Source organism: Cydia splendana, chromosome 4 (assembly GCF_910591565.1).
Source record: "Cydia splendana chromosome 4, ilCydSple1.2, whole genome shotgun sequence".
NCBI classification, from domain to species: Eukaryota; Metazoa; Arthropoda; class Insecta; order Lepidoptera; family Tortricidae; genus Cydia; species Cydia splendana.
Genome location: NC_085963.1, coordinates 9,797,810 through 9,809,554, shown reverse-complemented (window position 1 = coordinate 9,809,554; position 11,745 = coordinate 9,797,810). Strand labels below are relative to the sequence as shown.

The 11,745-nt window shown below is 38.4% G+C and overlaps 1 protein-coding gene across 1 annotated transcript; it reads right to left on the bottom strand.

Annotated features, from left to right (window-relative positions):
- Window positions 1-597: 597 nt before the first annotated feature.
- Window positions 598-10,759, bottom strand: LOC134789811 (nucleoside diphosphate kinase 7). The gene is made up of 7 exons (XM_063760462.1): window positions 10,609-10,759; window positions 10,238-10,518; window positions 9,987-10,148; window positions 5,555-5,753; window positions 4,941-5,168; window positions 4,254-4,367; window positions 598-1,587 (listed from the first exon to the last, which is right to left on the bottom strand). Exons 1-7 carry the CDS (start codon window positions 10,609-10,611, stop codon window positions 1,447-1,449), a joined length of 1,128 nt encoding a protein of 375 aa, XP_063616532.1. The 5' UTR covers window positions 10,612-10,759; the 3' UTR covers window positions 598-1,446.
- Window positions 10,760-11,745: the final 986 nt, after the last annotated feature.

Genomic DNA, 11,745 nt, shown 5'->3' with positions numbered 1-11,745 from the left:
AAGAAACTGATTTATTCCGAAAAACCAAGAACAAGTGACCGTAGTCCATTCATTCTATAACATAGATACGCACTTAACTGAAGACAGTGAGGAAGACCTCACTTAATTCCAGCCACCAATTTTAGTTCAATGGCGTAGAAAATAATTATATGGCAGGTTACTTCTTAATCTAGTAATTTTATTTTAATAAAAAATGTGAATAATATTTTGATAAAAAAATCATATTACCATTTCCCAAACTTAGGTATAGGTAATGCTCGCAAGAGAATTATAGGAAGTATTATGCAAAATTAATCATTTAATCGTTATTCGTTTAATCATAAACATACTTAGGCGACTCCATTTCCCTCTGTGTGAAATTTGCCACCGCTACTCCGGACGCTATTGATCACATACATCGTCCTACTAATCTAATCTCAAATGTAAAAAAATCCGTCAAACAGTTTAAGACACTTTGGGCGTTAAAAAAAATCAAATAAAGGAACTTAAAAAACTAGGGTTTCTTCTTCATTAGTCAGGTAAAAGTGATTATATACCTAAAGGTCAATGTGTGTATTGCATTATGCCAGGCGGCATATAATAATAATAAATAGAAAATATTGGCAAATTCCATATATATTTCAACAGTTCATTCAGTGCACAAATAAAAACCAGTATCTACAATACCGACACTCAAATCAATTAAAATCTCGTTATTAAACATTAGAAACTCACGAAAACATTGCAGCTCACTCACTCGGTGCCATTGTAAAAGTTTAAGTAAACTGTAATAAGCGTATTGTATGAGGTTGCACAGATGACTAAACTAATAGACATGCAAAGTCGGTGATATGGCGCTACACTTTTAAGATTTCTGATATATTCGGGTAATTCCGAATACTTCCAAATGTCGCCTATTTTCAAAAATCACCTATAATTCCATTCCAGTCCTGTCCATTTTTGGAATTACCCGATGTTCTGAATTTTTCTGTAATTTACAAAGAATTGCGATTCTCTATTTTAATCTACTTTTAGACTTTAGTGCCTTTGCCAAATCCGTCTGCAGGTTAATTCCGTACGATTGCAATGCTGACTGCATGATCGTTGAAACAGCAGTCAATATTAGCTAACGCTCTAGAATCGGCGGTATTATAAATATAAGTCTACAGTACAAGTTATTTTTTAGGCTCCAAGTTTTGTTGCTTTCATTGCATGTCATTTCCTGTTTTTCGGGGCAAGCTCTTAGTCTACTAGTTTGACAGCAAAATGTTATAGTGAAATTGCAATGGGTTTGGAAGGAAATAGTTCCATAAATCTGTAGTCTAATGATTTATGTTTCCATGGATATGCCATATCCAAAGGCATGTTTTTTCAACGATTGCAGCGCCATCTATCTTTAAGCTGTACACGTTTTAAATATTACTTTACATATATATTAGTGTAGTAATCTGTGAAGGCAGTCTTTGTTCAGAAGTCCAGGATCTTGAAGAAGTACTCCACCTCGAGCAGGCCGTCCTCGGGCAGGTCGCTGCAGTGCACGGCGTTCTGCACCTTGGTCACGCCGAGCTTGGCGCGGAGGGTGTGCGGCCGAAGCAACCGAGCGATTTCCTGACAATTATTCTTTGTTAATTTTTCATTTCATTTATTTGCAACACGGCAAAATATACGGCATTAAGCCTCCTCCACACTCGTGCGCGAATCACGGCGCGAAGCCGCGAACGCGAGTGTGGAGTCGATTTTCGCAGACCGCGAAATCGACTCCACACTCGCATTCGCGGCTTCGCCCGCGATTCACGCGCATAGTCTGGAGGGGGCTTTACATACATGAACAGTGTTTGAAACATTATTTACAGTACAGTTATTAGACATGTCAAAAACATTATTTTACGGAAGTCAGAAGTGTAAAAGTATAATCATTATTATCAGATATAGTAAACATTGCCAATTAAAGCTGTGGGCTTAAAAATGCCATTTCTCATTATATACAAGTAATTTAGGACGCTGTGACTTGCGTGAGTATTGTCACCATGGACGAATCTCACGAATCAAACAAAACCGACAATGTCTATATATCGGGTACACTACATAATTCCGAAATATTTTATGCCGAATTTTAGAATATCGAATTTTATTATTCCGATTTTTAAATACTCGACCCACCAAAATTCCGATTGTCGTAATTACCGAACGATGAAAATCACGAAGTTTTATATTTCCGAATAGCAAAACCGACGATGTTTTAAATTCCGAACCACATTATTCCGAATATAATAATTAGCTGGTTTGTTAGTGCACACCGTTGTATGGGGACCTTGCACTTTGAGACTATGCGCTGAAACTTGGCACAGTTGATTGTTAGCTGGTCTTGAGCAGATACAGACCGGTAGACATCGAGAGCCACGTCTCATTTAGTGGGGGGGAGGGGGAGAAGTTCGACGCCGCCGCGCTTCACTTGGAGCAACATTTCTCTAAAACTATACCTATTAGGGCATGTGATATATCATTTTCGGATAAATTAAGGATGAGAAATCTAGTTTTGGAACAGAAACAATGCACTTTCTAACAAAAAAAAGCATAAACCTAACCTAACCTAACCCACTTTTCTAGTAGCAGTTGGTTTCTGTGAAGATCGCAGTTCTAACCTAACCTAACCCACTTTTCTAGTAGCAGTTGGTTTCTGTAAAGGTCGCAGTTCTAACCTAACCCACTTTTCTAGTAGCAGTTGATTTCTGTGAAGGTCGCAGTTCTAACCTAGCCTAACCCACTTTTCTAGTAGCAGTTTGCTTCTGTGAAGGTCGCAGTTCTAACCTAACCTAACCCACTTTTCTAGTAGCAGTTAGCTTCTGTAAAGGTCGCAGTTCTAACCTAACCTAACCCACTTTTCTAGTAGCATTTGGTTTCTGTAAAGGTCGCAGTTCTAACCTAACCTAACCCACTTTTCTAGTAGCAGTTGGTTTCTGTAAAGGTCGCAGTTCTAACCTAACCTAACCCACTTTTCTAGTAGCAGTTGGTTTCTGTAAAGGTCGCAGTTCTAACCTAACCCACTTTTCTAGTAGCAGTTGGCTTCTGTGAAGATCGCAGTTTTAACCTAACCTAACCCACTTTTCTAGCAACAGTTGGTTTTTGTAAAGGTCGCAGTTCTAACTAACCTAATCCACTTTTTTAGTAGCAACTGACATCTGCGAAGGTCGCAGTTCTAACCAAACCTAACCCACTTTTCTAGTAGCAGTTGGCTTCTGTAAAGGTTGCGGTTCTAACCTAACCCACTTTTCTAGTAGCAGTTGGTTTCTGTAAAGGTAGCAGTTCTAGCATGTCCAAATGACTTAAATTCAATTTTATTTTGCAGATCAATTTTAAAAACGGCTGACCATTTAATTACTTCTTTTTTGAAAATCACGAAGTTCATTATTCCGAGTTAACAAAAGATCGAATTTCTGAATACCGAATTATTTTATTTCCGATCGGTCAATGATTTTTCGGAATAGACAAATTCGGGAAAAATAATTTCGGATTTTTTTTAAATCGGAACTTTAAGCTTTCGTTCATATGACAATCGGATTTTAAGTATATTCGGAAATAGCGCAGTCGTGATTTTCTTCTTTCGTGGTTTTCAAAGTCGTAATTTCGATATTTCGGACGTATAAAAAATCGTGATTATGAAAAGCGAGATTATGAAAGTCGGAAAAACATATTTCGGAATATTTGGGTGTTCCCCTATATATCATCATTCATTCATTGGCCTTCGCACCTATTGCAGACGATTTATGATGTAACATACATTACACCGCCTGAAGCGGAATTAAGGAAACGCAGGGATGCCCAGCACCTACATTACCCTCTCGGCTTCACTGTCTTTAAAGGGGCCCACTGATTAACAGTCCGCCGGATGGTATCTGCCTGTCAGTTGTTCGGAACTGTCAACTATTTGTTCTAACTGACAGGCCGATTCCGTCCGGCGGACTGTTAATCACTTAATCAGTGGGGCCCCTTATACAAATCCACAATCCACAAAAACTCCAATATTCAGGCTTTTTCTTATGGCGTCACTAACACATTCAGATCTCAGTTCTATCCATTTTTATGGGCGCTTAAAACCTTGCTGGTTCGGGTCGAATTCCACAGCGCCATCTATTGAACGGAAATTAAGTCATTTTGAACAATATGAATCAGGTCTCTGTTGCATCCATTTTGTTCAGCGCTTAAACCTCTGTTCATAATAACTCAAGTTCCGTTCAATCAATTAAAAATTCAAATAATATTAAATTAAAAATTACCGGATCGGAAGGGCCGACCAATTTCCGAAACTCCACAGCTGTGTTGACGGACTTGTCCTTCGCTTGCAGCTCCATCGCCACACACGCCCCGCTCGACAACTCCTCCATCATGCCCTGCAAAACGAAACATATGGATGTCGGAGCGTGACTCCAGAAGGACGTATTGCAGCGTTACAGTTCATAGTTTTAGACGCCTGTATAAAATCGATTAGCGATGTTTGGCTACGTATTACTTAGTTGTAACGAAATTCATAATGTTGCGTAGAGAGTAATGCCGTCTATTGGCGTGTTGTTGAACTAAGATGACAGGTAGAAGGCTTTGAAACGTCAAGTAGTTTAACTTGGGTGAAGTTCGGTACGAGGTGGCAGTTTTGTCGTTATGTTGGTAGACTGGTCAAGCAGGTGAGCCAACTTGACTTTGAGGCGGGAGCAGCAGTGAGTGAGGCTCCGCCGCGGGGATTCTTGATCGGACCGCGCTAGAGATCGAACCATACTAATTTAGTAAGGTGAAGCAATACATCGAGGTACTGCGCCCACCCGCCATCGTGCATCCCTTTCCGTAATATACATATTAATTCCACTAGGTATTGCCAAATTCACTCATTCGATAGAATTCACACTATTAGTCGAAGTCCGCGTCGGCGATGGTCTCGAGCGATGCGCTCAGCGCTGAGCTTGTAATATTACCTTATACTCAGGCACGATGCCCTTGTAGACCTCATAGAACTCAGCAGCGTTAACCATCTCAACGATGAGCATGTTGATAGCGGACACCTCGAAGCCGGCGTCGGCGATGATCTCGATCGCGGCGCCGAGCTTGCCCTCGCGCACGGCGTGCGGCTTCACCACGCACAGCGTGCAGTTGGACAGCGTGGCCGTGAGCCGCAGGCGCCCGCTGAAGAAATATCCTGTGTCCTAAAACATATATTTTAAACAATGTGGTTGGCCGGTTGAAGGGTTTTACAGATGGCTCCAGGATAGGTTTACCTATCAGTCTTAAGAAGTGTGAAATTTTTGTTTCTTTTTTTATTTCTATAGCCTGGATGCTTTGGATAGCCCTTAAGCCAAATCTCATAGAACCAAACTGGAGAGTCTAGAGACAGGTATAACCTATTGAAACTTGGATTTATATTTTTTTCTCATTGTCAGTAATTGCCTCAAAAGTAATATCTACTGCAGTGTGTGTCTCTTCCAGAGAATATAAAGTATTCATAGATAAATAGCTACTAAAATACCAAAACACTGTGTACTCTGGTGTGTAAGAGCTCTACTAAAAAAATAAGTTTTATATAATCATATACCTCTGAAGCATGTTCTGGAGTTGCTGATGCATACACACAGTTTCTCACAGCATCAGATCCATACAGGGCTCTGACAGTACCAGGAGCAGCCTTCAGGGGGTCCTCGTCGCCCAGGCATTCCTGACATGCTGCCACTGCATTGTTCCCCACTAACTCTAAACCTATCACTAGTTGCCCTTCCAAATAATCCAGTGTAAATCTGAAAAAATAAATGACCCTTACAATTTCTCCCAAACCCAAAGAGCAGAGTGAAGCAGTGGTTTGTAACCTTTGCAATATTGTCACCCTTGTAGCCTAACTGGAGAGATTACACCCCTAAATAAAAATTATTTCACCCAAAAAATAGCAACTAACTTATGGTAGAACCATGAAAATTAAAATAACTTAAAATGTATTATGTTTATACCACATGTGGTAGTCTCATTAAAATTAAATATAAGTCTGTAAGATGTCTCTTTTTGAATACCCATTTAGTTTTTTAAAGACTCAACTCTCGAAATGAGAAGAGGCCTGAGCCTCAGCTTTGTACAGCAGTAAGTATTATTTGTTCCAGGCCTCTGAAGTCTGATTGAGTAAGTAAATTTCCAGAAATATAGGGTTATTCCCACTAGTTACCACCAAGTTCTTACCAGTGGTAACTACTGGGAATTTTTTTCCCACCTTTTACCACTGGTAACTACTGGGAAAAAAAATCCCACTAGTTACCACCAACTCGGCTTGGCTGGTAAAAGGTGGGATTTTTTTTTCCCAGTAGTTACCACCATAATATTGTTAGAATTCAATACTAATAAAAACAGTATAAATAGTATAGTATAAATGTAGCGTGCTGTAATAAATAATTATGTGTCAGTTAGTGATTCAGTAAACTGCTATAACCTCGTAAGTCCTGTGTTTTTCCGAGACCAGTAGTCATATCTGCCGGATGTACTATACCAAGTACAAACCAAGAATAGTGCTTCAGACCGAAACAAAAAGATGACGATTTTAGAGATTTTTTGAAGTGAGGTTTTATTTTCATTATTTTTTATGGTATGTTTATTATGTATAGCACCTCTTTAAGAAGGAAATTATTGAAAATATTTTGTACTTGTGTGAGTACATTGGGTTTTTACACAGTATAATTAAAAAAGTTAAAGGATTTATTTAATATTAAAATTAAATCATATTTTATCTCTAAACATCACTAAAGTAAAAATTTTACTTTATTACAATATAACTAATCTTCTTCTTATAAAAAGGTGAATAAAAAAACCGCTTTCATTATTTTAATACCATACTACATCCACGGAGGTTGGATTTGGGTGTTCAAAACCTGGACTAGATCTCCAGACCTATCCCTTGTACTTTGCCCACGTCGGGCCCTTGTGGACTTGTACTTCTACCACGGCTACGCCCACTTCATTGACCACGAGCACTTTGAAATCGATGACTAGATACACGTCCGCGTATTGTAACTTATATTTCTCCATCTTCATGTTCCGAAAACGAAGAAAAGTCCCTATTTGATTCTTGGTAGGGTTTAGATATAAACATATCTTCATCGTCCGAGTCCTTGAAGTCATAGTTATTGAGAAGTTGTGATATTTGTTTTTCATCAAACGCTATAATAAGAAAAAAAATACTTGTAAGTTAGACCGAACGTACTACCGTAAGTACAAATTATTTTGACCAATCACAAACCTCCTTAAATATACAGCGTTCTTTGAAATATTGTTTATTTTACAATATTTGTAATTTAAATATACTAATACATTCGTATGACAACAGAAAAAACAAGTGATTCCTTGAATATAAACCGATTATTTTACCTCGTGCTGGCCAGTGACCTGACTGTGTGGCCATCTTGCGAAAAAGTGACACTGACATTGACAGTTGACTTTACCTGTCTAACATGGCGAAATTGACCATAGAATATAGAATGAGAATGACCGTGTCAGTGTTGCCGTTGCAAAAAAACTACCCGGTAAATGGGGAATGAAAAATTTGTACTTGAGTAAGTACATTAGGCAGTTACGCCATCTATGTAGTTAAAATGTCAGGTCTGAAGTGCTATACTTAATTTGTACTTGTACAAGTACGCGGGGACTTACGAGGTTAAAAGTGATCAAAAATATTAAAACAGTTTTACCGGTATAAGTGTAAAAACTAAAATAGAAGAGTCTCATTCTAGTTAAGTAGAAATTAACTCTTTATCCGGATTAAATTTATCTTATTAACTGTAAATTGAATTACATAATTATACAAACGGACAAACAAATCAGTCAAAAACCGGCAGAACTGATTTCGTTTTATTATTTACAGCTACTTCATTTCGTTCTATTATAACACGACGCAGAGCTGGAATATGTAGGTATTCATAATTTGTAGTCAGGCTAAATAAGTACAAGGCATGGTTGTTATTAAAACCGCTTAGGGCGCGCTTCGGATGGGCTGACTGCTCGGACTAACCAGCATAGGCTCGCATTCGAATTAAGCTCGGGTAGTACATCGCTCGGTCATGTTACGCTGGTTGGCTCGATTGCTTAAACACCCACGCTAGCGGGATGGTAAAAACACTCTACCAGAGGGGCATCAGGTACTATTCGTACACTTCGTATTAAGTTTTTTTTTGTATGCAACTAGTGGTGGCAAATATGTAATAATAATATCCAAGCTATCTAATTAATGTTCCCTCTGCACCACAACTCTCATCGCATCTTGGTTAATCCTAATGTTGGCATAAGACAATGACAAAAACTACCACGATCCGTGAGCTTTCGGTCTAGCTCACATGCCACCCGATAGGTAAATATAATTATCAAATTATGTCAAACAATACCATTCTTATCGGCCATTGGGGCTGGCAGTTATGCCGAACAAAGAATATTTCGCAAGGGTCAGACACGGGCGACACGGCGATTAAGAACAAAAGGGTGCGCGGTGTGCGCCACACTCGGTTCGGCCTTTTTGCACTCGTGATATTTAATAAAAACAACTCAAAAGATATTTAGGAACTAAACGATTGTTTTGCAATTACAAGGCATAGGTAACGATATTATTCATATGTACTTATATTGCAATAACCCAATCAAAGTTGTAACCTATCAAATATGCATAAGGTATTAAGGTCCTACATTATTTCTTACTTTACCGTGATAAATATTAAGAAAACTTAAAAACATCTATACCAAATTTAATTAATTTGCAAGATCACATTCACATTCCCAACTCTACCAGGTTTTATAGACGTTCGCATTCGCACGCCATCGCCATCAGAATCAGATAAAGTACATAATTATTATTTTACTCTTGTTCTGATTTTTGCTTTTAGCCTGACGCCCTCTTGCCCCTTCGTTATACTCAATTTAAGGTTGTTTTATGTGATTTTAATTACTTACACGTTCTTCCAATAAACATATTTTCCAAAAGAATAAAATACAAAAAAAAAGCTTAATACGAAGTGTACGAATAGTACCTGATGCCCCTCTGGTAGAGTGTTATTACCATCCCGCTAGCGTGGGTGTTTAAGCAATCGAGCCAACCAGCGTAACATGACCGAGCGATGTACTACCCGAGCGTAATTCGAATGCGAGCCTATGCTGGTTAGTCCGAGCAGTCAGCCCATCCGAAGCGCGCCCTAAGCGGTTTTAATAACAACCATGCCTTGTACTTAATTTAGCCTGACTACAAATTATGAATACCTACATATTCCAGCTCTGCGTCGTGTTATTATAGGACGAAATGAAGTAGCTGTAAATAATAAAACGAAATCAGTTCTGTCGGTTTTTGACTGATTTGTTTGTTCGTTTGTATAAATATGTAATTCAATTTACAGTTAATAAGATAAATTTAATCCGGATAAAAAGTTAATTTCTACGTAACTACAATGAGACTCTTCTATTTTAGTTATTACACTTATACCGGTAAAACTGTTTTAATATTTTTGATCACTTTTAAAGCAGTTTACTGAATCACTAACTGACACATAATTATTTATTACAGCACGCTACATTTATACTATACTATTTATACTGTTTTTATTAGTATTGAATTCTAACAATATTTTGGTGGTAACTACTGGGAAAAAAAATTCCCACCTTTTACCAGTGGTAACTACTGGGAATAAAAATTCCCAGTAGTTACCACCAAGCCGAGTTGGTGGTAACTAGTGGGATTTTTTATTTCCCAGTAGTTACCAGTGGTAAAAGGTGGGAAAAAAATTCCCAGTAGTTACCACTGGTAAGAACTTGGTGGTAACTAGTGGGAATAACCCGAAATATAGTATGGACCCGGCTTATGACTGATTTGCTACTATAACCTCGATCTAACATCCAGTAATAACAATATACTTATACTTTAACACATTCATTGCCAACGCGTTAAGATGAAATAATTTCGTGAGGCGAATTCGCGTCTTCGGCAATTAATAGGTTAAGAACTTCATAAAACTTACGCATATGTAGGATCCATAAGCATATGTCTATAGATAAAACTTATGTCATTGGCGGTTAGGCGAGCTTTTTTCATTTTAGAAATGCGTAGTCCATGACCATTCAATTGCGTGACAATTTTTCCAACAATATTAGTTGGTATAGGTTTGATCATAGCAAATGTCCTGGAACAGTAATAAGTATTTATTTGTTGGATAATAGTAGCATTTGGACAAGATAATGATATATAACAAGATTCTAGAGATATACTTACACTTCCATATCTTTTTGTAATTTTTTTCTGGTATCTTCGCAAGCGAAATCTACTATTTTAATAAGGCGTCCTAAAATTAAGAGAGTACCACCAATACAAAACTTATCCAAACTAATACCATTTACTTTCACCCTTCGAACAAAGGTTTTACGAGTTTTCAAATCAAACATTTCTACGGTATCGTCGTACGGATAATAAAATACATTATATCGTCGTGTTACGCTGGCTTGGCTGTCGTACCATTCGCCGACAAACGAATATTTGTCTTGGTAGGCCCCTTCCTGCAAGCAGAACAAAAAGTCCATTCCATGGAAAAGTAATCCACATTATATACATTAAACTTAAACATTATTATAAAAATGAGTATTCACCATTATTTATTGAGAAATAAAATTCATATCTAAAGTGAACTTTTAATATAAATATAAATAAACGATAGCAGCTTGTAAACATTAGCAATACCGTTCAGTCTTCAAAAACAAACGTGACATATGCTTGCTTGGCATAGTTGACATTGACACTGCTAATGGCTCCTCTACACGATGGGCCAGCGCCGGCCACTCCAAGGGACGCAGCCATGCGGTAGAATGAGATAGCAATATCACTTGCTCCCTCTAACGCATAAATGCGTCCCTTGGAGTGGCCGGCGCTGGCTCATCGTGTAGAGGAGCCATAATATTGCCATTGCAGAAAATATCATAATGTCTTATCAAGGCGTGCCACACGGTCGGATCAAATGATGCAATTTTTTTAAAGATATATAGACCACGGACTCGGAGTAATTAACAATGGAGCCGCCATTAACAGGCGTTCCCCTCTGTCGAAAATAGGCGGCCAATGGTCAACCACATGTCAACCATATGTATGGACTGACGTTTATCTGACATGACGTACCTATACATTTGATGTGCCCCTCCCCCGCAAAAAACGGCAGACTATTTTGTACCGAAAATTTTAGACGTGGCGCTGGCGTCTCCGTTGTTAATTACTCCGAGACCACGGACGTAGAGAGTAAACTGGATAGTGTACACTGGCCAAAAAGTGTGTCCACATGAGAGGTCAAACCTGAGCCCTCCATCTCTTTCTAATTAGGGTGACCATAAGTCATATGAATGTGGGATATTAGCATAAGATGGAATGTATAGTTTGGCCAGGATATTTTCTCATTCGTGCATAATAGGGCTTCCAAATACCGGACTTCTTTCAATACCGGTATTAATACCGAAACTGTCTTCATTAATACCGGGATCCCGGGATCCCGGTATTGACTATGAATCGCTTAATTTTTTTGAGTTTTATTAAAAAAAGGCTCACTGTAACACCAGATATGTATGTCCTTAGCTTAGGATATTAAACAATAATCGCCATCTGCAATAATAGGGAATATTACGCCAAACTCTGCATAGAGGGCGTCACTAACTCAATCACATGGCTTACCGTGAAACACGACAGTCGAAAGTTCGGTTTCTACCTCTCTATCACTCTTGGTTATTCGATCGATAGAGAAA

Excerpts from the sequence above, each read along its gene's own strand:
- LOC134789811 (XM_063760462.1), bottom strand. Across the intron at positions 10,149-10,237 it reads TTACAAAAAGATATGGAAGT|GACATTTGCTATGATCAAAC; the intron begins GTAAGTATATCT and ends TTACTGTTCCAG. Across the intron at positions 5,169-5,554 it reads CTCCAGAACATGCTTCAGAG|GACACAGGATATTTCTTCAG; the intron begins GTATATGATTAT and ends TATATGTTTTAG.